General features: G+C 43.9%; 2 protein-coding genes and 3 non-coding genes across 6 annotated transcripts in view; 1 reads left to right on the top strand and 4 right to left on the bottom strand.

Moving 5' to 3' along the window:
* Positions 1-5,044: 5,044 nt before the first annotated feature.
* On the bottom strand, positions 5,045-11,467 carry RPS12 (ribosomal protein S12). Its single transcript, XM_084827564.1, has 6 exons — positions 11,436-11,467; positions 11,241-11,284; positions 8,728-8,844; positions 6,753-6,855; positions 6,367-6,468; positions 5,045-5,132 (listed from the first exon to the last, which is right to left on the bottom strand). Exons 2-6 carry the CDS (start codon positions 11,252-11,254, stop codon positions 5,070-5,072), a joined length of 399 nt encoding a protein of 132 aa, XP_084683690.1. The 5' UTR covers positions 11,255-11,284; positions 11,436-11,467; the 3' UTR covers positions 5,045-5,069.
* Positions 5,530-5,665, bottom strand: LOC146359553 (small nucleolar RNA SNORA33). Its single transcript, XR_014787069.1, has one exon. It is a non-coding gene; the product is annotated as a small nucleolar RNA SNORA33 (small nucleolar RNA).
* On the bottom strand, positions 6,539-6,627 carry LOC146359552 (small nucleolar RNA SNORD100). The gene has a single exon (XR_014787071.1). It is a non-coding gene; the product is annotated as a small nucleolar RNA SNORD100 (small nucleolar RNA).
* Positions 7,668-7,747, bottom strand: LOC146359551 (small nucleolar RNA SNORD101). The gene has a single exon (XR_014787050.1). It is a non-coding gene; the product is annotated as a small nucleolar RNA SNORD101 (small nucleolar RNA).
* Positions 11,468-15,761: 4,294 nt separating the features above from the next.
* The window catches only part of SLC18B1 (solute carrier family 18 member B1), a 29,753-nt gene continuing 19,870 nt past the window's right edge, over positions 15,762-25,644 (top strand). Inside the window, exons 1-4 of one of the 2 annotated variants that reach the window (XM_084827562.1) lie at positions 15,762-16,072; positions 18,365-18,504; positions 20,112-20,207; positions 24,610-24,683. In XM_084827562.1, the coding sequence (XP_084683688.1) occupies positions 16,024-16,072; positions 18,365-18,504; positions 20,112-20,207; positions 24,610-24,683 (359 nt within the window). In that variant the 5' untranslated portion in view covers positions 15,762-16,023. The remainder of the gene's footprint in view (positions 16,073-18,364; positions 18,505-20,111; positions 20,208-24,609; positions 24,684-25,644) is intronic. The other variant, XM_084827563.1, reaches the window with a different exon arrangement.

Below are 25,644 nucleotides of genomic sequence, written 5' to 3'. Positions count from 1 at the left end.
CATAACAAAGATACAGGGAAATACTGAAGGTCTTTTCCAGGAAGGGTGATCAATGCCTAACTTCAAATCAAAACAAAACCCAGCTCCATCAGTCATCCCACCCTCAAAAGCAGCATCTTGAACAATGTCCGACACAGAACACGAGCAAATCAAGCAACACTTTCCCCAGCCACATTGGAGTATATATGGATGCCTAAAGAGGAAGAAACAGACATTTTGAGCCACCCTGCCCTACCCTGTAGCCCAATATGAAAGAACTGCTTAGTTAAAAAAAACCCTTTACAGGTTCAGACTTAGAGCGAGTGTTTGGAACGGGAAGTCATCCTGGCTTCTCCCCAGGCCTGTGGCCGTCATTTGCATAATCCCCTGCGAAGCAGTGGGGGTTGGCCTGCTGCTGGCACCCCACGGGGTTTTGTACCCATCCTACAACCTCTCCTGTACTGCACGTTGCGAGTTGTAGGGTGTACAAAGCCACCCCCACCACGCTTGGACACACCAACTTGCTCTGCAGCATGGGGAATTATACAAATGGAGGTCACGCTCGCAGCACATGCCGGGACAGAAGCCACGATGGCTTCTTCTCCCTTCACAATCATCCAAACCCAGTCAAATACTGGATCTTTCAGAGACACCTAAAGAAAAAAGTGAGCACTATTTTCAAGATTATATTACCACCATGTTAAAGACCCTTCATGGATCACTGCCTTGTTGTGGCAAAGGGGCTTGCGTAACTCAGTGAAGCCATAAGCTATGCCGTGCAGGGCCACCCAAGACGGACAGGTCATGGCAGAGAGTTCTGAGAAAATGTGGTCCACCAGAGAAGGAAATGGCAACCCACTCCAGTATTCTTGCCAAGAAAACCCCATGGAACGTATCACGATGCTAAAAGAGATGACGCTGGAAGATGAGCCCCTCAGGTCGGAAGGTATCCAATATACTACTGGGGAAGAGCAGAGGGAATTTCCAAGTAGCACCAGAAAGAGTGAAGCAGCTGGGCCAAAGCCGAAAGGACACCCAGCTGTGGATGTGTCTGGCGGTGAAAAGAAAATCTGATGCTGTAAAGAACAATATTGTTAGGAACCTGGAATGTACGATCAATGAATCAAGGTAAACTGGAGGTGGTCAAACATGAGATGGCAAGATTGAACATCGACATCTTGGGAATCAGCGACCTAAAATGGACAAGCATGGGCGAATTTAATTCAGGTGACCATCGTATCTACTACTGTGGGCAAGAATCCCTTAGAAGAAATGGAGTAGCACTCATAGTCAATAAAAGGGTGGGAAAAGCAGTACTGGGGTACAATCTCAAAAACAATAGAATGATCTCAGTACGAATTAAAGGCAAACCATTCAACATCACAATAATTCAAGTCTATGCCCCAACCAGAGGCTGAAGAAGCTGAGGTAGATCGGTTCTATGAAGACCTACAACACCTTCTAGAACTAACACCAAAAAAAGATGTCCTCTTCATCATAGGGGATTGGAATGCTAAAGTAGGAAGTCAAGAAATCACTGGGATAACAGACAAGCATGGCCTTGGTGTACAAAATGAAGCAGGACAAAGGCTAATAGAGTTTTGCCAAGAGAACACGCTGATCATAGCAAACACTCTTTTCCAACAGCACAAGAGGCAACTCTACACATGGACATCACCAGATGGTCAATATCGAAATCAGATTGATTATGTACTTTGCAGCCAAAGATGGAGAAGCTCTATACAGTCAGTAAAAACAAGACCTGGAGCTGACTGTGGCTCAGATCATGAGCTTCTTGTTGCAAAGTTTCGGCTTAAAGAATGTAGGGAAAACCACTAAACCATTCAGGTATGACCTAAATCATATCCCTTATGAATATCCAGTGGAGGTGAGGAATAGATTTAAGGGATTAGACCTGATAGACAGAGTGCCTGAGGAACTATGGATGGAGGTCTGTAACATTGTTCAGGAGGCTCTTCAAGAAAATCTGAGATCTCAAGGGAACGTTTTGTGCAAAGACGGGCATGATAAAGGACAAAGAAGGCAGGGACCTAACAGAAGCAGATGAGATTAAGAAGCGGTGGAAAGAATACACAGAAGAACTATACAGGAAAGATCTGAACGTCCCTGATAGCCATGATAGTGCGATCACTGAACTTGAGCCAGACATCCTAGAGAGTGAAGTCAAGTGAGCCTTAGGAAGCATTACTAACAACAAAGCTAGCGGAGATGACAGTATTCCAGCCGAGCTATTTAAAATCCTAAAAGATGATGCTGTTAAAGTGCTGCATTCAATATGCCAACAAATCTGGAACACTCAACAGTGGCCACAAGACTGGAAAAGGTCAGTTTACATTCCAATTCCAAAGAAGGGCAACGCCAAAGAGTGTGCAAACTACCGCACAATTGCGCTCATTTCACATGCCAGCAAGGTGATGCTCAAAATCCTACAAGCTAGGCTTCAGCAGTATGCGAACCGAGAACTACCGGAAGTACAAGCTGGGTTTAGAAGAGGCAGAGGAACTAGAGATCAAATCGCCAACATTCGCTGCATCATGGAGAAAGCAAGAGAATTCCAGAAAAACGTCTATTTCTGCTTGACTACGCTAAAGCCTTTGATTGTGTGGATCACAACAAACTGTGGCAAATTCTTAAAGTGATGGGAGTACCAGACCACCTTACCTGTCTCCTGAGAAACCTGTACGAGGGTCAAGAAGCAACAGTAAGAACCAGACATGGAACAACCGATTGGTTCAAAATTGGGAAAGGAGTACGACAAGGCTGCATATTGTCACCCTGCTTATTTAACTTATATGCAGAGTACATCATGAGAAATGCCGGGTTGGATGAATCAGAGGTCGGAATTAAGATTGCTGGGAGAATTATCAACAACCTCCGATATGCAGACGATACCACCCTAATGGCAGAAAGCGAAGAGGATCTCAAGAGCCTCTTGTTGAGGGTGAAAGAGGAGAGTGCAAAAGCTGGTTTGAAACTCAACATTAAAAAAACGAAGATCATGGCATCTGGCCCCATCACTTCCTGGCATATAGAAGGGGAAGAAATGGAAGCAGTGACAGATTTTACTTTCTTGGGCTCCAAGATCACCGCAGACGGTGACTGTAGCCATGAAATTAAAAGACGCTTGCTCCTTGGGAGGAAAGCTATGGCCAACCTAGACAGCATAGTCAGAAGCAGAGACATCACCTTGCCGACAAAGGTCCGTCTAATCAAAGCTATGGTTTTCCCAGTAGTAATGTATGGCTGTGAGAGCTGGACTATAAGGAAGGCTGAGCGCCGAAGAATCGATGCTTTCGAACTGTGGTGCTGGAGAAGATTCTTACGAGTCCCCTGGACTGCAAGGAGGTCAAATCAGTCCATCCTAAAGGAAATCAACCCTGAGTGCTCATTGGAAGGACAGATAATGAAGCTGAAGCTCCAATATTTTGGCCACCTAATGCGAAGAGAAAACTCCCTGGAAAAGACCCTGATGCTGGGAAAGACTGAAGGCAAAAGGAGAAGGGGACGGCAGAGGATGAGATAGCTAGATAGCATCACTGATGCAATGAATATGAACTTGAGCACGCTCCGGGAGAGAGCGCAGGACAGGAAGGCCTGGCGTGCTATGGTCCATGGGGTCACGAAGAGTCAGACACGACTTAATGACTGAACAACATGTTAAAGACACCAGCTGTTCAGATGTTAGTTTTGCTAATATTTCCTGTGTAGTGACAATAAGTTGTTGAGGAATTCACTATTATTGTGTCTTACTATCCAAATTGTTGCTAGCCCTTTGATGTATGACAGGGATGCTAATATGCAGTGTTTCTGTAGGACTTTTTCTGTATCACTGAGGTCTGCAATAAATCTTAGTTTCAGCCATCTACCTTTGTTTACACAACCTTTATGGCCTGTTTCAAATTTTTTCTGTATTTTGAAAATATGTTAAAGTAAAGGGATCCTCCCCTTAACTTTACATTCCCATTTTGAGCAGGCTTGAATTTTCTAAAAAGAAACCTCACAAAATTAAAGCCAAGTCTACAAGAATGAGCAATCATTCTCAACTGCTATCATGTAGCGCGTAAACACAGTTTAAGAACACAGATGGGTGATGTAAAAGGAAACTAGGCCATGGAAATTAACATAGTTAACGTAGCAAGCTTAAATTTCTTCAAAAGGAGCCCAATGTCTTCCCACTTTTTTCATCAATTTAAAATTTACCTGTGTAGCTTATCCATAGCATGCTGCATTAGCTACGAACTAGTATTAGTTTAGATCAAGCAACAAGTACATAAGATGTCCAGTTCAGTCTCAGAAATATGTCTTCAAGAAACAGCACTATGTGTAATTTGAAGCAAGGTGATGCCTCTATGAAGTTCCTCAATAAATTCTTATCTTTGCCACAGACCCTTGCTCTTTATCCAGTTGGACACATACAGTACTCAAGTTCCACTTCTGGCAAAGATGTGCAGAAACCCTGGAGCACTCAGAAGCACCTTCTACTTCACCAGCTTCAGGCTCTAATGACACTAACATTATTAGACTAGTCCCAACAACACTGTTTTCAGGAAAAGGTTGGTTTTTAAAGAGTAGTTCTTGGCAGATCCTCCCCTTACTTTATATTCCAATTGTGGGCAGACATTGAACATCTCTGAAGTTAAACTGCTGTCTCACCAGGGCCCAACATCATCTCTTGGATTAAGACAGACGTCTCTTACATATTTAAAGCTGAGAATGAAAACAATATCCATACAGCCTTCCCCAACCTGGTGCCTTCCACATATTTTGGATTAACAACTCCCATATCATCCCTGATGATTGACTACACTGGCTGGGGGCAGCTTGTTAAGTCTGGGCTACAATTCAAGCCATTTCTCCTCAGTCCTTTCAGAAGTCAATTTTGTGTAAGGACTTTAAAAACAATCTGAAAACTAAAGGTAGATGATAAAAGAACTCTAGAAATGTTCTGAAGCTTATATCTTGGAAGTAATGGACATTAAAAAGGACAAAACTATCCATAAGATATTCTAAGATCTATCCCAAACCCAGCAAAACACAAACACTGTCAGGCTCAAATATATTTTATTTGTTCATTTCTTGCACTTGAAGTATTCCTCGATGACATCTTTGGCCTGAGATTCTTTGCCATAGTCCTACAATAAAACAATGTATTAATATCACAGTAAATTGTTAACAGAAATTTAGATTTTACCTATGAGGTATGTACGCACTAGACAAGATACTAAATTAGAAGTGCTAAATCATGGAATACCTGCTATTTAAATTAAATACCCAAGAGTCTTGTGACAGCATAACAAATTTCTTATGGCATACCAGATTTGTTAAGTCTTTAAGATATCTCAAGACTTTTTGTTGTTTTTTCTGCAATAGACTAAAGTGAGTAATCCCTCTGGAAATTGCTATTTAGATTAAGAATACAAGCTATTTGTCACTATAGCTTTTCCACCTTTATGTTTTTAAAATGGAATGGGACCCCATTTGGGGGGAGCGAAAAAGCAAGCAATTTAAATAAAATGAAACCAAGAACACCAATGTAGCCATTTATTGGGACCTCAATGACTACCAAGTCTTCAAGGCTCGTACCCTGGCTTTAATATTGCCAGTATTTTTTTTTTTCAATTCCACAGAACACTTACAAGTTAAGCAGATTTTATGATACTGGCAGTTGTTCATTACACGAGGCATTGTGCCAACTGATTATTTGTTCCCTATTACAGAACAGTTATTTTAAAATTTCTAGGAATCAGAAATGCACATCAATTTACATTTGGGAAGTATTTAGAACATTACAAGTACAACAAAACATTACAATTAATTGTAAAATTTTTAAACAACTTTTCTTTCAACACTTTCACACATGCAGAAATAGCCCCCTTTTCAGCCCCACGTCCCATTCACTGCCCCATCTGCACACACACAAGATTGTAGTATCCAGTATTGTCATTCTGCTGACTGAAGCAGTTCCATCAGTGGAACCAGGAGGGGGCAACAGCCCTCCAACAGCCCACCCTTAAAATCCACCCTAGAGGGCTGGGAACCCCCCCCCCCCCCGGAGATTTACGAGCTGCACAGGGGAGGAAGGTCCTGTTGGCTAGCAGATGTCCGTAAGCACAACAGTGGATTTAACCCATATCTGTAATTCCAAATACTGTCCTCATCTCTCCCTAAACTTGCTAGCACAGTAGCATGTGTTGTGCTTTCTAGCTGATAATAGTTCAGACATACAAGTGTGATTAAGCAAGATCAAGGACTGCGACAGGAGACCAAACTGGGCACAACATCTTGTAAAGGCCCTGTAGACCACCTAGTGAATGCCACTGCTGCAAGTTCATCACCAGTGTTAAAATAAATAGTTTGACATCTTACCTTAACAACCACACAACTGCAGCCCACAACTTTGCGGGGTTTTCCTTCTCTGTCGATCTTGCAGAGACCTACCCACTCACCCAGCTTCTTGTTGTCATCAACCTGCCAAAGACATTTGCATTCTATTAGAAGTGCACTTAATACCAAGACAATAAGAACAGAATCAAAGCAAGCTGTACACTCAGACATATAGGGTAACGTTTATGGTTGTTTTCCTCACAAGTCTCAGTAGAGGGAGCCAAGTTATCATCACTGTACAGCATAGACAGTACCAATAAAAAGCCCTCACTATCTTTAGCCTCGGTGTTACACACAGCTGCAAGAATCTGACCAAACAACTGCTTTTGCCTTACATCATTGATCCTAAAGTAGTATATAATCATTACCTTTATCAGGTTGATCTGATGTTCAGCACAAAGTGCTTCAACCAGCTTGACATACATGGGCTCATCACAATTGGATGCGAGAACACAAAGGTGGGCTTGGCGTCTAAAATAAAATAATCGTCAAAGATTGTGTCAGTTACACAAATGACCACAGTAAATCAATTTCCTCAGCGATGTTATCGAAATACAGAGGCTTGAACCCCAAGTTGCTCTTCTGTTCACATAAGGGTAATTTCCACTGACTACCATCAACATCTGCAGGCCCAGTATCATCTCCCAAACTATTCCAAAAAGTCCTCTAACCCACAGAGGGGAGCAGGGGGTTGCAAAGGGAAGGAGGGAAGTGTGAAAGCCCTATTCTGTGAACAGAATTCTGTTCCGTCCATGGAAGGGAAATTAGGAACCACACAATTGAGTATAAACACTGCTGTGGTTTGCAAGATTAAAAACCCATGGTTTATTAACCATAGATTGTTCTGGAGCACATGGGAGCGGGCAAGAGTGCTGGCTCCTGACTGCTTGACTGCTTCTCTAAACAACTCAGGAAAGGCCCCATTCCTGGATTGTTCTCCATGATGTCTGAACCTGGAACTCTGGGTTGTTAAGGCAGAAACAACCCTGAGTTTTAACCCATTGTTATTTCTAAGCAATGCTGAAAGGAAAACCCACCAGAACACCATTCTGATGTTAGAAACAAACACATCACACCATTGCCACAATTTTAATGAAGCTTAAGGTAGTAGATCTCCAGTCAGTAACATTCATTTTAGGCAGGTTTTTAAACATGTTATTTACCATTCGGAGTGGGGCAATTTAGCACAACCATTTACAATTGTTCAAATGATAAAATCGGGTAATTTTAACTTACCATACTGTTTCTGGATACTCCACTCCTACCAAGAATTTAATCTACAGGTTTGTCAGACTATTATTTTCACTCATAATAAAGAGTGAAGGGGTATCCGACATTTTTTTGATACAGTCATCACTCAAACTCTGTAGTTCTCATCTGAGAATCTGATTTACCATTTGGCTGCTCATTTATCCAATCTGGCAATCATTTTGCATTCCCCTAGTGTGCTTGGGATTTCACCACCCCGAATAACTTGCTGGTATCTATAACTTACTACCTCACTACTCATTTTATTCCAGTTCATATACAGGTTGGATCCAGACTTGTACCTTCCCTTTGCAGAGGCAACTGGGATCCAGGTGAGACTTCCTGCCAGCAAAAGGGGGCAGGCAGTGATTTTCTCTATTTCCCCTTTCCCCTGCAACCTCCACAGCCATCTATCACACTGCTCTGGAGGGTGGCCCAGATTTGGGGGGCCTTAAGGGCTTCGAGGGGAATTAGAGAAAGTCACGTTCCTCATAGTGCCAGCAGAACTCCACTGAACCAAATCTGGATCCAACGCATAACAAATAAATTACATGTACCGTAAAAAGGTGGAATTAATTGTTCTAAGACAATGTTCTAGCAAGAGTTTACAGAGGAAGCATACTAACCTGGTCACATACATTTATTTTGCAAGTGTTTCACATTCATACAACAAATCAAAGATCACCAAGATAAGCAAGCCATAGTCTATTTGGACAATATTTCTATCCTCAATCTCTAAACATATCAAGATCAGGAAAAGGTCTCAACTTGTACAAATCCCTCCCACCTCACCAAACATTATCCTTATAGATTATTGCCCAAATTAATCATTTGCTTCAAATACTCACATGTTATAGGGAGAAAGTGCACACGCCAAGTCCTACTCCAATTTCACTCACATACAGAAAAGAAGAAAACTATTGTCTTAACACAACCCTGTATTTTCCATAACGATCAACCTGCCTCCTCAACTGCAGTTCTCCTATCATCCTATCAAAAAAGCACACCAACAACCTCCTAAGGAAGTCAAAGCAATATGCTACATAGCCTAGCTTTAATTTGGAGGCACTCATGCCAGTAACACCCAACACTTACTTGTCTAAGGCTTTGGCAGCTTCACGAATTCCACGGGCTAAGCCATCGTGGATAAGTGCGGTCTTCAGCACTTCTTGAAGGGCGATGTTGACATCCATTACACCTCCAGCAGCAATGCTAGATAACAAAAACAAAGAAAAGAAATAGAATTATTTTGCTGGATAACAAACACCAAGGTCCGTTGAGCTCAGCATTTTACTTTTAACAGTGGCAACCAAATACCTCCGAACAGCTCACCTAGTAAAACACCTACTAGTGGAGCATCTGGTATTGGATGTATATTGCACCCAAACAAGGCTTTATTGCAGCTTTTCTGTCAATAGACCTTTCCTCCGTGAATTTTCACAAACGGCTGTCACTTGCAGTAGTGAATTCCGTACATTATCTACTACTCCTGCCTGTCCTGAACCTTTCATTTGGTGACTTAGGAGTTCTAAGATCAGAGGGAGAAAAATGTCTCTGCGCTGTCATTTATATTTTTAAAATATTCAGAATCCTGTGGACCTATCTTACATTTTCTGGCATAATTATTTTTCCAAAAAAAGAAGAAGTGACAAATACTTTAACCTCTCCTCTAAGTGAGGGTGTACATGTTGTTATCTGTAAGGGTGTACATGTTATCTGTAAACTTGCTACCTCATTGTTCGCTTTACTCCAGATCATAAAATGAAGCTAAGCAGGACCAATTCCAGTACGTTATTGTGACTATTCTGTTTACTTTTCTGAATTGCAAGAACTGTCTATTCCTAACACTCAATTCCTTTTTAACCAGTTACTGATCTGTAGAGGGAAACTGCAAAGTTTTCACAGGTGCCTACAGTGACAGCAGCTGAGTGAAGAGGTACCTATTTGATTAGTCCCTATTTGGCTTTGCAGCTTATAAGTCATAATGCTGATCTTAGGGACATGAAAAAAAAGAATTAACAAACTATGAACCAAGGGGATTAATGAAAAAATCCATACACGCTTCATATATAACAACTATAACTCTTCCCCCATCCCACATGCTGCAACCTATGAAGCCAAAGACTACAGCTATAACAGAATCCTCCAGATCCTAAGAAGTTATAAACTCAGGGGGAAAAAATAAAATACTATACAGTGGAGATACTACTTGTAACAGTGATTTGGGCAAGTGTATGAACTGCAGGAGCACCTTAAAACATCTAGTGAGAAATCCTGTAACACCTGGAAGACCATGACAGATTATAACATCAGCTTTTGTGGACTAAAGCCTATTTCAACAGAGGCATGAGTTGTTAACCTATCAGTATATACTTGTAGAGAGGAAACACTGTAAAATGTGGCCAAAAGGCCATGAAGCACAAGGAATAACAGCAGTTAGTGATGAATCTATGCAGAACAGTAACACATTTACAACAGCAAGTCCTTCTATAGTAACTTTCTAGTAGTAGTTCTTAGTTTGCATATATGGGGACTCTGCATAGAAGTATCACAGACCTACTGTTACCTGCATCAGGGCCTTCTAGCTCCACTGTTTACACATACTTTATATGTACACCAGTTGAGGGTTGTTACCTGATGAACTAAGCATTAATCCACAAAACAAATGCCAAAATAAGCAAATTATGTCTATAATATGCCACAGGACTCTCTGATGTTCTTAGTGCAACAAACTAACTGCCCCTCTGGAATTTGCCAAGGCAGGTGGACTACTTGGATACCAAGACACGTTAATGGAAGTTATGTTTCCTTCCCCCACCGCCCAAGCCTACATTGCCCAGGAGAGCTTTCTGACCCTACAGAGAAGTTTTGCGAAGGGTACAGATGCCTTGGGGATGGGGGGAGAAAATATAAGATCAGACCAAGGGTCCATCTAGACTAGCGTTCTGTTCACACAGTGGCCAACCAGCTGCCCACCAGAAACCCAGATGCAGGACTAGAATGCAACACCACCCTCCCACCCATGTTTCTCAGCCCATAAGAACTAGTAGTCATTGAGAGAGCAGAAGGGTCAGGGAACTTCCCTTCCCGGAGCTTCCTTAACTTCCCTTAGGCTGCAAGCCCTTAAGGGCAGGATCCCAAACATAACAGGTGGTCCCAGTGACTACTATTCAAACTTGGAAGAAGAACGCTTAAGGGTGCAATCCTATGCATGCATGCATCCACCTTGCTCTCTAAAGGCACAATCCTATACCTGTCTAGGAAAGGAAGAAGTCCCACAACTCCCAGCATGCCCGAGCCAACACTGTGGGAACCGCGGAACTTTTTTCCCCCTGTCCCAACGGGCAGAGATAAGATTGCATCCTCGGCCGCTTCAAGCGAACTAGGGAAAGGAGGTTTCATCAGCTCCGGCCTCCGATAGCATCGGCGAACTGATCGCCGCGGCAGGAAAGCGCCGGGAGGCCCGGCCACGTGTAGGGAGCCGGGGCCAGGATGCGCGCGCGCTCCTCGTGCAGGGACGCGCCTCGAGCACGAGCAAGGCGGAAGCGGGTCTCCCCGAGAGGGCTCGTGCCCCTGGCGGAGCCCGCCCGCCTGCCCCGCACACTTACCCTTCCTCGGCCATGGTCGGTGGTGACGCTCCCGCCCGGGGTTGCTGAAACAAGACCAAAAGCCGTTAACGGAGGATGGCGAGGGGGGGGGGAGGCAGTTAAGAAAGCCACGAGTCATCCTTCCGCCGCCCGCCCGCCCCCCCGCGCGAGGGATGAAACAAAGAGCCCGGCAGGCCCGAGCAGCCTCGCGCTCACCTCCCAGCCTCCGCGAGCAGATGTCGAAAGGGGAGAGGCGGGGCGTCCGGTCCGCCTATTTAGCGCCGCGAGGACCCCTCCCTCCGCTCGCGCACGCTTCTGGATAGGCGTCTAACCGAGTCGCCTGGCGGAAATGCGCGTGGGCTGTCTCTCCTTGGTTTTGTTTTTTTGCCAGACGCCGCTCGGTGGAGTTCTCGGAGATCTGGCGGCCATGAGGCGCGAGGCTCATCCGTGGGCGCCCCGTCGAAGGAGTCGGTGGTTTATCTAAGGCCGCGAGGTCTCCGTTTCGAGGTGCCCGTAGCTTTACGGCACGGGGCGCGCTGCGGATAGGTGTCTAGGCTACTGCCGGACGGGTCGGACGCCGCCCCAGCCCGGGAGGCAGCCGGGCGTCCGGGAGGCTCCGTTCAGCGCACTGGGCGCGTACTTTGGTTTATGGACGCGGGGAGGGACACGTGGGCTGGATCGTATCGGTCGCCGGCGAAGTGTTACATACGCGTGTGCGCGTCCAGCGGTTTCTCTTTATGATAACCCCTCGCTGATAAATCGTCGACTTTAGGTGTTTATATAAAGTGAGCTGGCTTTGGATAGTTTGTATTTGAGGGAGAGGGTATGGGGCGACCACGGGTTTATCACGAGTGATGGCTTCAGCGCTGTCCGATAGGTACTTGCGACATTCGCGCAACCACATTCCACACAGTCCGCCCAAAAGATGCATTGGCTGGGGAAAGGATTACATTTTCTAAGCAGCAAACTAGCGTAATGGCCTCAAAAGTTCAGTAAAAATGACAGGATCCATAGCAATACATCAGTTGCAACTTGTGCATTCATTGGGCTATAATCCTGCTTGTCCGGAAAAGCCCTAAAATTTTAGGAAACTGCACATGACCAAAAAGGAAAGCATTCAGAGTTGACTTATTAATAATACTTAGTATTATTGTGATTACTACTACTGTTAAAATCCAAATGTGTTCATTATCTGTCTTTCTATAAAATCTTCATCTTTCAATAAAAATAAAACCAACACAAGCATTACAAAAATGAATAAAGTTACAAAAAGTTATCAAGACATTTCTATAGTACTTTACATTTCAGAGCAAGAAACATCGCTCATTTTATGTGGTGGGCATGCAGTTGTGCTGCTGATTCTAATACATATTTGTAATTGTGGGCCTGGATGGATGGATGGATGGATGAATCTGACTCCCAAATTAAAGGACTGATTTTGTAGATGTTGTTACCTTTGAATAGCCAAAAATTTGTCAGCTCTCAGAAAAATGGATTCTCAAGATATAAAAAAATAAGAAAAGAGTGATCTTTATCTTCTGATATGGCTTTTAGGATCTAATTGCTTAATAATATACATTTCTGCTTCTAACTTGCAAAGCAAATTATTGAACTGCTTAACATTAAAAATATGCAATAAAATAAATATGAAAAAGTACAGATCCACTCTTAATTTTATCATTCTTTAATTACTATAAGTAAAGCTGGGTAGATAGGGTTAGATCCAGACTTAGGCTGCAATCCTACACACACACACTTGGGAGTAAAGAAAAGCACAGTATTATGATGGTTCCAGTCATCCCTTGATGGTCTGTACTAGAACTTAGTGCTGGGTGATTTCTATTCCGCACTCCATAGCTTGTGAGTGCCGCAGGGCTCCATTTTATTCCCATTCTCTTTAGCATTTTATTCCCCATGCTCTTTAACATTTATACGAAGCTACTAAGAGAAGCCATTTGGAGATTTGGACTTCAGCATCACCAGTATGCAGATGACTAGCTGCTCTATTCTCCCCCACCCCGTCCAGGTGTCTGGCTTGGTGAGTCACAAGTAGCAGCTGTGGTCAGGACTGCTTTTTGCAAGCCCTGGCTTGTACACTAGCTGCAACCCTATCTCAAGTGGTCAGACCTGACCTTGGTTATCCATGCACTGGTTACCTCAAAGTCTGAGAACACAACTCTGAGGATGATGCTAAGCTTTGGGACCCCATTCAAAATGCCGTTTTTAACATTTAAACCCCTAAAGGCGCAATTGCGCCCTAAATGGTTTGGGACCACACTATCTGAAGAGCTGCCTTCACTAATAAAATGATTAATCCTGCTGGTATGTTAGGATCTGCTTCTGGTCCTTCTCCAGTGCCTGCTGTTAAGATTGGTTAGGTAGGTGTGCATAGGACATAGGGCCTTCTCTGTGGTGACCCAAAAACTGTGGGACTCCCTTCCCTCTTCTGTACAGATGTTTAGGTAAGCCTTGGTTACCCATGATCTTCAATGCTGCATTCAACTGAGATGGTACTTCGCTTATGTGTTTCAGAGCAGCTTCTCAAAGAATTCTGAATGCTTGTTCCTGTGACTATTATAATGTACTTTGCTTTTGTTTGTATGTCACTTTTGTGAGGGTGTAGCCCTAGAAAGTGACAAAGTTTACGTTACATTGTTGAAACGTTGCTGTAAATATTTTAAACCACAGAGAGGCTGATTGTTCTCACTCTAAAGGGAACTGTAACCGTAGATGAGCACTGTGATAATGAAGAGCAGAGGAGCTCCAGGCTAAGGTGGTTGTTGTTGTTCAGTCGTGTCCGACTCTTCGTGACCCCATGGACCATAGCACGGCAGGCCTTCCTGTCCTGCGCTCTCTCCCGGAGTGTGCTCAAGTCCATATTCATTGCGTCGGTGATGCTATCTAGCCATCTCATCCTCTGCTGTCCCCTTCTCCTTTTGCCTTCAATCTTTCCCAGCATCAGGGTCTTTTCCAGGGAGTTTTCTCTTCGCATTAGGTGGCCAAAATATTTGAGCTTCAGCTTCAGTATCTGTCTTTCCAATGAGCACTCAGGGTTGATTTCCTTTAGGATGGACTGATCTGACCTCCTTGCAGTCCAGGGGACTCGTAACCGTCTTCTCCAGCACCACAGTTCGAAAGCATCAATTCTTCGGCGCTCAGCCTTCCTTATAGTCCAGCTCTCACAGCCATACGTTGCTACTGGGAAAACCATAGCTTTGATTATACGGGCCTTTGTCGGCGAGGAACCTGATGTCTCTGCTTCTTACTATGCTGTCTAGGTTTGCCATAGCTTTCCTCCCAAGGAGCAAGTGTCTTTTAATTTCATGGCTACAGTCACCGTCTGCAGAGATCTTGGAGCCCAAGAAAATAAAATCTGTCACTGCTTCCATTTCTTCCCCTTCCATATGCCAGGAAGTGATGGGGCCAGATGCCATGATCTGAGTTGTTTTAATGTTGAGTTTCAAACCAGCTTTTGCACTCTCCAGTTTCACCCTCAACAAGAGGCTCTTTAGATCCTCTTCGCTTTCTGCCATTAGGGTGGTGTCGTCTGCGTCTCTGAAGTTATTGATAATTCTCCCGGCAATCTTAATTCCAACCTGTGATTCATCCAACCCGGCGATTCTCATGATGTACCCTGCATATAAATTAAATAAGCAGGGTGACAATATACGGCCTTGTCATACTCTTTTCCCAATTTTGAACCAATCGGTTGTTCCATGTCCGGTTCTTACTGTTGCTTCTTGACCCTCGTACAGGTAGGCTAAGGTTAAGGTTATGGATTTCCATCCTTGGAAGTTTTCATCAGTGTTTGCTGGAGATGCATTAGGTATAGGACTTTCCAACCTTAGGGCAGGAGCCTTAGTCTAGAACATGGCCCTTTTTTCATTTTCAACTTCTGTGATTCCATGTAAGAATTTACAGCCATGCCAGACGACTAACTTTCCCACTTGGGGGCATGCTAAAAAGGAATGACAGAGAATGGCCAATCCTTCTGAACAGCCCTTGGCCTACAATGAATTTCTGAACGGCCCCCGTTCCTGACGCACGAAGGGTGAAATCAGAGCACTTGATCGCTTACGCAGCGGATTTCAGCCACCTGGATCAGGGCCGCTGCTATTGTAAGGCGAACGCGGGGCTAGTTAAGGCTGCGGCTCGAGGATCCAGCGCGGCCATTCTTCCTTCAGGCTGACTTATATCCCGCTGAAAGTCTTCTTCCTTAAGACTCAGTCTCAAGACTGACTTACACCCCGCTGTAAGCGCGCGTGCTTGAGAGGAAGCCCCATCGAGTTAACTGGATTTTTAAAATTTATTTCTGAAGAAGAAGAGCGTCGGGGCCGCCGAGACCCACGCTCGCACCTCTTCTCAGCCGCCAGCTCGCGCCTGCTGCTCGGCCCCAAGTCAGAGCTCGGGCCGGTGTCGGAAAGGGGAACAGCCACGCCTGCTGCACACACGCACCCGGAGCGGCGTCTTCTACCTTTAAATGTTCTATAAAGGGCGGGGCGGGGGTGTGATGCTCTCCGGGTGAGGCAACTTCCAACTATCGTTTTCAGCCCAGGGAGCGAAGCCTGCCGGGCCCGGCCTTGAGGTTGCCCCGCGGCTCGCGGCGCGGCAGGACCGCTCCGGCCTGCAGCATTGCCCGGGGAGGAGCATGCCCAGCAGCAGCGGCTGAAGCCACCGGCGCCCTGACTTTGCCCTTTGTTGCTGAGCGAGGAGCTGCTTGCTACCTGTCGCAGGCAAGCCGGGCGGAGGGAGGCGGCTGTCGCGCTCTTCTCCTTGGCCGGGTCCGGCATCGCGGTGCTTCGCTATGGGAAGCCACGAAGCGGCGGCTCTAGAGGCTACTGGCGAGTTTCCAGGTGGGTGTGAAATGCCCGGGGGGGGGGGGGGGGGCTCCTGTTCGAATTACCGCTCCCTGCCCCAGGGGACGCCGCCGCCGCCACCCGCCGAGCGCCCCAGTCCGCTTCGGGGCGTGAATTCGGGATTACCTGCCGCTCGACTCTATGCGTATTTATTCTTAAAGAAGTCCAGCAGATCTCAGGAGTGTCCGCACCCAATTAAGGCTCCTGGGGTTATAGCCTCGGTGCGGTTTCGTTCTTCGACAGCTGTTGCCGGGATGAGTAGCGAAACGAGGGATTGGCTGTCATCAAGCGTTTTCTGCTTGTTTAGAAATGAAGTGCGGCTTTTCGTCTTTACTGGAGGAAAGCGTGGTCATTACTCCGGATTAATGATGCTGCACAAGGGGATGCGATCTCGTGTATCTGATGCTAGAAAGTGCCTGTGTTTCTTCCAGACTTTTATTTTTAAGTATCTTGTTAAGTATCTTGTTCACCTCTGTACCTTATTATGTATTAATACGTATTACGTAGTACGGTACAAAAGTTCTTTGTGCAAAGTTCTTTGTACCTTATATAAGGTACAAAGAAGTTGCTCAAGAAGTTATCATTCTAAACTTGTGAGTGAAGATAGTTGAATAGTAAAAATAACAAAGGACATGTAGAAATTCAGTTATAATTAGAAGTTTGCCCTGCCCTTCTATCAAGGCTGCCATCTTATGCGCACTTACCTTACATTAAGGACATAAAGATGTCCACACTTACAGTGCAATGCTGTGCATGTTTATTACATTTATGTTCCACCTTTCCTCCAAGGAGCTCAAGGTGGTGTACATGGTTCTTCTAACCTATTTTTTTCCTCCCAACAGCCTGTAAGGTATGTTGGCCTAAGAGTTAATGCCTGCCCAAGGTCACCCTGTGAGCTTAATGATGGAGTAGGGCTCTAAACCCATGTCTCTCCAGCCACTCCACTGGACCACAATGGCTCTCCATGTTTACTCAGAAGCTATATGTCCTGTTGCATCTAATATGTGTAACTGTACATTTTGTATGGTTTAATTTATAATTTAAACTCCAAAAGTGAAAGGCTGATCCATCTTGCTACCTACTGGGTAGATGCACCCCTCTTTCTTTTGCTTCCTGTATGGTATATGCATGTACTCGCAGCACTTATGTTTTCTCAACATCACTCACTATTACACCTGCAGATGACTCCTCCCTCACTACACCTTGGGGAACACCTAGTCTAAACTTGCAGATAATGTGACTTCCCCTCCCCCCTCAACCTGCCTTTTATAACATTTTGCCTGATGAAGAGAATTGGGGATCTCAAAAGCTTGTACATTTTTTGGTGGTCTTTTGGTTGGCATAATATAGGTATTACAGCCATATGGATTTTGGATATTGGAATGGAGTGACTACTTGTTCTGTCTCTGAAAGAAATGTGCCCTGCTGCTTTAGGTCTGACCCCCTCCCCCTATTAAAGACAGAATTAGGCCACAATAAACAGATTGTAACCTTTGTCATCCAGACAAGAAAAAGCCCCTGAAAGCCCCATTCAGACATCCCTCTGAACCTGTGTAGAGGGGAAAGCAGGGTTGCACCTGTTCAGAGTTCTTCTTCTGTCCTTAAAAGGTTTCTAAAATTAACCGACTGTGAAAGGCTACAACCCTAATAATACTTAAAAGGGAATAAGTACCATTGGAGTTACTTCTGAGTAAACATGCATAGGATTGCACTGCAGATTAGGGCCTTTTGAATGGAAGATTTTAATAAAGACGGCAAAGTTGCATGTATTCTTCTCTGCCTGCCTAACTCAAATCTAGGAATTCTCAGGGCTAATTTTCAGATCAGGAAGCCTATCTAATACCACCTGCGCTTTTAAAGAAATATTTTGTAGGATGAGTTTTAAAAGGCTGCAGTACACTAGGACATAGATCCTTGTGTTCTTGATCATGCCACAAATCAGATTTTTAAATTAATCACTGCATTAATCAGACTTTTCTCAGACGTGTACAAAATACCACCCAATGAGTGTGCTTTATAACTTTGTCAGTTTCTCATTTCTACAAGTTTGACGTGTAAACTATTTGTGTGTAAACTTTGTGAGGCCAGATTGCCAGGTCCTGAGCACATAGGTGGATATAGGACAGTTATATTAGGCTCCAGTAGGAACTGGCTTTGTTCTTATATTTCTGTATTTCTTTACCAGTTGTCCAATCTATGAAAGCTTGGTTTATTTCCTACTAATAAAGTTGAAGACTCTCTTGCTTTAATCTTTCAAGAGGTGTTTTTTTTTTATTATTAATTATTAAGACAATGATAGACCACAGGCTGCCAGTGAAGGATCCAGAAGGCTCAGCAAAGAGCAGATATTTACATTGATAGCGACTGCGTCGATCAACTTCAGCTCAATGATTTGCTATTCGATCCTGGGACCCTTCTTTCCAAGAGAGGTAAGTGGACATATCACTTCAAAAAAAAAACCACCCTGTTCTGGAATTGTTTAATTGTGAGATCCCCAGCACTTTGTTCAGCAATATGCATAACTATAACAAACATCACACTGTCTCTTGCAACAGCTGATGTGTTGAATGTGTAGAAATCTGTCTCAATGGGAAGTAGTTGCTGGGAAAAGAGATTTTTTTGTTCTTGTGGGCTGAGATTGCATGACTAAGGGCACATAATAGTTTTTTTATATTTCAGGAGTCCAGTGACATGAACACCTTGCCCAACCCATGCCATTTTGAAACAATCTGATTTTTTCAAAGCTTTTTTTCATAGTCTGCTAGAGGTGATGTATTCCTGTTGTACCATTCGCTTGTAAAATTTATCCAGTTTCCTAATATATTCATTTTTAAAAGCGAATGAATATGCATCTCTACTCCCAACTCAACATCTTTGCTCCACAGTTGTGTAAGCTATGGTTTTTTTTTTAAGTAGTTGGTACTGAGTTTTGCACTCTTGCTCTTGAACAGCTGAGTACAGTTGTACTGTTTGTTTTGTAAAGGAGAACACAATAACCAAGTGACCTCCACGGACCCCCCCCTCCCCGGCTATGCACACCAATTGTGGGGGCACACACAAATCCATTGTTTGCTCACCTTGATCTAGTATGGTTATCTTTGAAACCAATATATGTTCCCCCCAGATTTTTATCCTGATTGTGGGGTCAAAGCCTGTTCTGGAAGCAACCCCAGAAATTGCAGGATGCAAGATTTGTGTAGAATAAGTGTGCAGTCCCTGTATGTGTTTTGGAGTATAGAGAAAAACTTTCAGATCATACAACTTAAGAGATATTTTTAAATATGGACAGTGGTATATAAATCTATTAAATAAATAAAATGGAGTAAAGCTTCCAGATCTGAGTCTGACCTCCCATTTAAAAAGTAAGTATTGGGTTCAATAGGTTTTAATACCCTCTTCTCTTTGAAAGATGTTTAAAGACACTTTTGCAGTACATTTTCATATATAACACTTGGATCAGAGTTTGGAACTTTAGACGTATATCCAGAGCCCTCTCATGCCAGAATCTTTCCTCAGATTTACGCTTCTACCTTTTTACATATGGGTGTTATCCACCTGAATGCACCCTTATGTTTAAATGCAGTTTGGGAATTAGCTCGGAAATCCACGCATGCAGAATACATATGGAGCAGATATGGGCCATGTGGGTTCTTTTTGTCTCCTGCCTAGTTGCAAGACTGCACAGCAGATGCTCTTTGACAGAAAATAGAACTACTTGGCAGAGTGCCTGGTAGATCGTGGGGCCATTATGTCCATGTGACTTTCCTTACTTTCCGAAGAGTTCTGAATTCTGGAGAGGCTACTAGGTCTGCAGAATGCGGTTAGTGACTATCGTTCAGCACCATGTTGTTGATCTGGTGAGGTGTTTCGTAAACTTGTCCTTTGTTGCCCTAAGTTCCTGATACCAAGGGAGACTTTTGAATTGGGATTCCAAGATCCATTAGCAACGTTTTGTAAGACGTAAGTCTGTAATAATTTCCTGCATTCCAGAGTCTTTCATGTTCTTCTGAGTCTTTGTGTTTGGACATTTTTCTAGGCAGAAAAGAAAGGTGCCAGTAGTACAGTAGTTGGACTCATTTTTGGCTGCTTTGCATTATTCAATTTCTTGATGTCTTTGATAATGGGAAAATATGTAAGTATGTTCAATTTGCCATAAGGTCTATACAAGGAAACAGCATACTCAAATGCAAATTGTATTGCACCATTGCACCTCCTGCCCCAGTACAGCCTCATTAAGGACTTACAGTACTTACAGAACATGATCGAGCTTGCTAAATGCCTTGGGGTATTTCAAAATGTGCTGTATGTGGGGCTGCCCTTAAGGCTGCTCCGGAAGCTGGAGTTAGTTCAGAACACAGCAGCTCAGCTGTTATTGGGAGTTTCCCCTTTTTGGCATGCAACTCCTTTGCTGAGGGAACTGCACTGGCTGCCTATTTGCTTCCAGGCCAGGTTTAAGGTTTTAGTACTAGTGTACAAAGCCCTAAACAACTTGGGACCAGGATACCTGAGAGAGCGCCTTCTGCCTTACCAACCTGCCTGATCACTGAGGTTATCACAGGGCATGTCCCTGGTGGTTCCACATGGATCCATGGCGCAACCGGAGTCCACCTGGAGAAGAGCTTTCAGTGTGGAGGCTCCCTTCCTACGGGACTCCCTGCCGCCGGAGGTCAGGCAGGTGCCAACGCTGGGTTATTTTTGGCACCTCCTGAAAACAGCTCTTTTCCAGGATCCTTCCTTGGTTGACCAGCTTTGGTTTTATTGGCACTCTGTTTCTTGAAGAATAATTTTAATTCTTTTAATTCTTTGTATTTTTGTTTATTTTATCTCTTGTTCTTCACTGCTCCGGAATCTGTTTAGATGTGGAGCAGTATACAAATGTTGTAAATAAAAAATGAAGGGTTTTCCACATATGCGGAGTAGCTACCAAAAACACCCTCGGGTGTACCTGTGCTATATGGATTTGGCAAAGAGGTAAACTCGCTTAGAGCAACTAGGACATTGGATATGAGGGGAAAGGTTATCTCTAAAAGATATAGCATCCAAGGAATTTAGCTTAAACCCACTACCCTGAATTGTGCCCTGGAGACAATGAAAGAATTGCACAATGAAGCAATGGTGTTCTGTTGACCCTGTGCTGGAAGGCAGGCTAATACAAATCTACTCGCTGAAGATTTCACATTGTTTACAAGGGAAACCCCAGGTGTATAACTGCAAGAGCGTTTTGGAAATAAAAGCAGTTTTTGACATCCAGTATGGGTCGTCATTTTGCTGTTACTTTCGGAAGCACATGTCCATAGGGACACATCTCCATGCAAAATTGGCAATAGGGGATATTCTCCAAGAAGAAGAAGAAGAAAAAAAACCACAGTTGGTCTTATAATTTACACTGTAACTCAGACTTACAGAGCTTTGTTGTCATATACGTTGTGGAAGCAAAAGACTCTTCTGAGTTATTCCCCAACCTGGTGCCCTCCAGATCTTTTGGACTACAACTCCCAGCATTTCTGACTATTGGCTGTACCAGCTTGGGCTGATGGGAGTTGAAGTCCATAACATCTGGGGGGCACCAGATTGGGGAAGTCCGTATCTCTCTTCAATAGATATTGGATGTCATAAATACTCAAGTTGGATGCTTCCAGTGAGGAGAATTCTCCTTTGATCTGAAGGAAAAGTACTTTTATACTTTGTTTTAAATGTGCTGCCTATCAGATTCTTTGATTATTGTATTGTGATTATTGGAACACTTCTGTTGACATACCCTCTGCAGATGACACATGATTGGATTGCCTTTAAAAATGATCCATGAACTGCGGTTGGTTCAAAATATAGCATCAAGGTTATTCCTGGGGGCCGATCTACATTGCACCCGTCATCGAAATGAATTGGGTGTCCTATCAGGTTAAATGCTCTCACATTAAAACATGATTATTCACACTCACCCTCTTTCCCCATTGCGGTGCTTCATCAAATGTGCGAGCTCGGTTCACACTTGAGCGCTGTGCTGTTTTCCTGTTCTTAAAGATGGAGGCTCTCATTGGAGGATCAGAAACTCTTCCCGTTTCTGCTGATTCCACGCCCACCACGCTCACAGCTTTTGACAGCCCCATGTTGTCTTCCGGCTACTGATCGCTTAGCTTCCTCAGCACTCAGTGTTTCCTCAGCAACAAGCAAAGGGCCAGATGTGCACATGCTTGTCTGATCTCGGAAGGTAAGCAGGGTCAGCCCCGGTCAGTAGTGGGATGGGTGACCGCCTGGGAATCAGGCTTCCTGCATTGAGCAGGGGGTTGTTCTATCTCTTCAAATGAGACTAAGTTTAACGCCCTCAGCTTTTTTTTTTTAACTAAGGCGCTATCTTCGAAGAATCGTGCCTTCTCCGCAATTTTTTTTTCTAATTCAGGCATGATCTTCGAATTTTTGAATCTTCGAAGATTTGAAAATTCAAAGATCATGCCTGAATTAGAAAAAAAAATCACGGAGAAGGCACGATTCTTCAAAGATAGCGCCTTAAAAAAAACAAAGCCGAGGGCGTTAAACTTAGTCTCATTTGAAGGGATAGAACAACTCCCTGCTCATTGCAGGAAGCCTGATTCCCAGGCAGTCGCCCATCCCACTACTGCCTGGGGCTGACCCTGCTTAGCTTCTGAGATCAGACAAGCGCACACACATCCAGCCCTTTGCTTGTTGGTGAGGAAACACTGAGTGCTGAGGAATCTATGCGATCAGGAGCTGGAAGACAACATGGGGCTGTTGAGAGCTGTGACTGGACAGGAGGGAAATACAAACACCGCTGTATATGGACAGGCAGGGGAGGGGTCTACGACCAGATACGGTAGCAAAGGCGGAAAATCAGAGCACATTAAGGGGAAATACCGGGATATCAGGGTATTGAAAGCGGGGCACGGAAGTGGGAAATTCCGGTTCCAATTCGAGGAGGGTATTGCATAGTGTGAAAGACGGGTGGTGAAACCTCATTGGAAGCGAAAAAACCCATAAGTGTAGATCGGCCCAGGGTGTTTTGATCCTATTATGCTCAGCTCTGCTGGGTCCCAATCCATTTCCAGACCCAGTTTAAAGTACTGGTTTTAAACAATGAAGCTCTAAATGGCTTGGGATCAGGTTACCTGAAATATCTCCTTAATATTCTGTTTGGAGGTCCTGCTGCATGTGCTTAGTGAAGTGTGGTGGGTGGCTTCTAAAGAGATGGCCTTCTTGGTGCTGGCACCTCAGCTGTGGAATAGCCTTCCCAGAGAGGGTTGCCTGGTGCTGCATTTATGCTCTATTGGGTGCCAGGGGAAGACCGTAGAGGGGAGGGGCCAGTAGTTTAGTGGGAGAGCACCTGCTTAGCTTGCAGAAGGCCCCAGGTTCGATCCCCAGGTTCGATCCCCAGGTTCGATCCCCAGGTTCGATCCCCAGCATCTGCAGGTGGGGCTAGGAAAGGATGCTACCTGAAACCCTGGAGAGCCACTGCCAGCCAGTCAGTGTCAACAATACCGGGATAAGATGGACCAAGGGTCTAACTCAGTATAAGGCAGCTTCCAGGCCTTTTAAATACTCCTTGGGCTCTCACTGTTGTAATTTTTCTTAAATCTGAGTTGCTAAAGGTTTTGTGCTGTCCCTGTTAGGAAGAAAGTTTTTGTGCTGTACTTCAGTTGTTTTCAATTATGATATTTTGTATTTAAAGCTTTTTATTTTATCTGTCTTGATCTATAAGCCATCCAGAGAATATTTGTTGGGCAGCCATATGCATTTAGGCAATCAGCCCCAGTCCTGTCTCCCCTCAGCGATTTTTCTAAGCCAAAAATGGTTCATCATTTTTCATCATAAAAGCTAAATGATTTTCCAGTTCTGACCATTCTAATTCTCTCAATCCCTTGTCTAGCTGTACTTTTTTTTAATGAATTAGCAACAACATGCCAGCAGCATCATAGATACAGAAGTATATTTTCATATCGGCTGTTATGCATTCAGTTTCTTTCCTAAAGCTGCATTTGCATACAAAATATTGTTGCAGGGAGCTTTCATGGGACCCTTAAACTTTCCAAGTAGTAGAAGTAATCTTGGGACCCACCAGCCCTGATGTGAGTTTAGGATTATTTGACTCTGTGTACCCTGTTGTGCATTTTATAGTTGTCCTTCTGCCATTGTGTTGCCTATTCACTGCACCCAGAGACACCCTCCTGAATCACTTCAATGCTTTGGGTTCATTGTCCTAAGCACTGTTGTGTTGCTGATAGCCTAATGTGAATTTTCGTAATAACAGGGGTACTGATAGCAGAGAGTGCTGAAACAGTTAATTGCACCAGTTTACTTACCATGGTGAAAATAGCTTAATTCACTTATCCATTTAGAATATTTTTAGATGTGATAATGCTGGATGTAAGTTGGTGGGGTGGAGAGAAATTAAGCTCATGTGTTTGTCTTTCCTGTAAACTGAAAGAAAAATGGTAGATTTCAGTAATATAAGTTCTGTAAATGTTTTCTGATAAAAACATCTGCAAACCACTAAACTTAACATGATTGTTCAATAATTACAGCTTGTACAGATTGGAGCAAAGTTTATGTTTGTCGCTGGAATGTTTGTCTCAGGATGTGTTACAATTCTTTTTGGGTGAGTGTATATTATTTTATTATTTATTTATTTATTGCATTTATATCCTTCCTTTTTTCCTCTTTCAAGGAACCCAAGGCAGCTTACATTATCCTCCTCTTCTCCATTTTATCCTCACAACAACAACCCTGTGGGGTGGGTTAGGCTGAGAGTCTGTGACTGGCCCAAAGTCACCCAGTGAGCTTCCATGGCCAAGTGGGGACTAGAACCTGGATCTCCCAGCTCCTAGTCCAACACTCTTGCCACAGCACCACGCTGGCTCTCTATATATCATACTTATGCAGCATCTTTTAAAAAATCCACTGTATTCTATGTGGTTTGTGTCTACATATTGTGAAAATAATTTTGACCATTAAAATAATGTTTTACCAGACCTTGACTGTGTTCCTGATATTGGGAAGTCAGTGAACTTGAGCTAGTTCTCTCTCTCCCTGCCCCCTGCCACCTGCTCCCCTAGTAGCTATCCCTTATCTCTTTTGATAATAAATTGTAATACCTAGGCCATCACTGTTCTCCTAAATCCGGTATATTTGATAGGATGTAACATTGCTGAGTACTTTCATATTTTGGATCATTGTTGGAAATACAAAGTACTGTCTTCCGTACCATACAAAATATAACTCGAGTGCAAATAAGCACGGCGCGACTTTATCCGACAACTGTACGGTTCAAGAGACTACAAAATGCTTAGTTGCTCTCCGATGAGTGTGGGTGGTCGCTACATAGTTACACTGGTACAGGAATTAATTTGGATAATGGAAACAGTCAGGTAACCTGGGTTGGGAAAAGGTTCTGCTATGAAACGTTGTCCAAACACCACTCTTTAAGGGAAGCCGACCTTTGTGGCATGTCTCTGACAGTGCGTATGTACAAGCGACCACACTGACATCTGCTCAGAAAGCAGCCACATGGAGGCAATTTCCTGTGCTGATGTAGCCCTTCATGTGTTGCAGCTTGCATT

Source organism: Heloderma suspectum, chromosome 1, assembly GCF_057233095.1.
Source record: "Heloderma suspectum isolate Gila_16-S chromosome 1, 16-S_ref, whole genome shotgun sequence".
In the NCBI taxonomy this organism is placed as follows: Eukaryota; Metazoa; Chordata; class Lepidosauria; order Squamata; family Helodermatidae; genus Heloderma; species Heloderma suspectum.
Note: the sequence above shows the minus strand (reverse complement) of the source record. Positions and strands in the feature narration are given on the sequence as shown.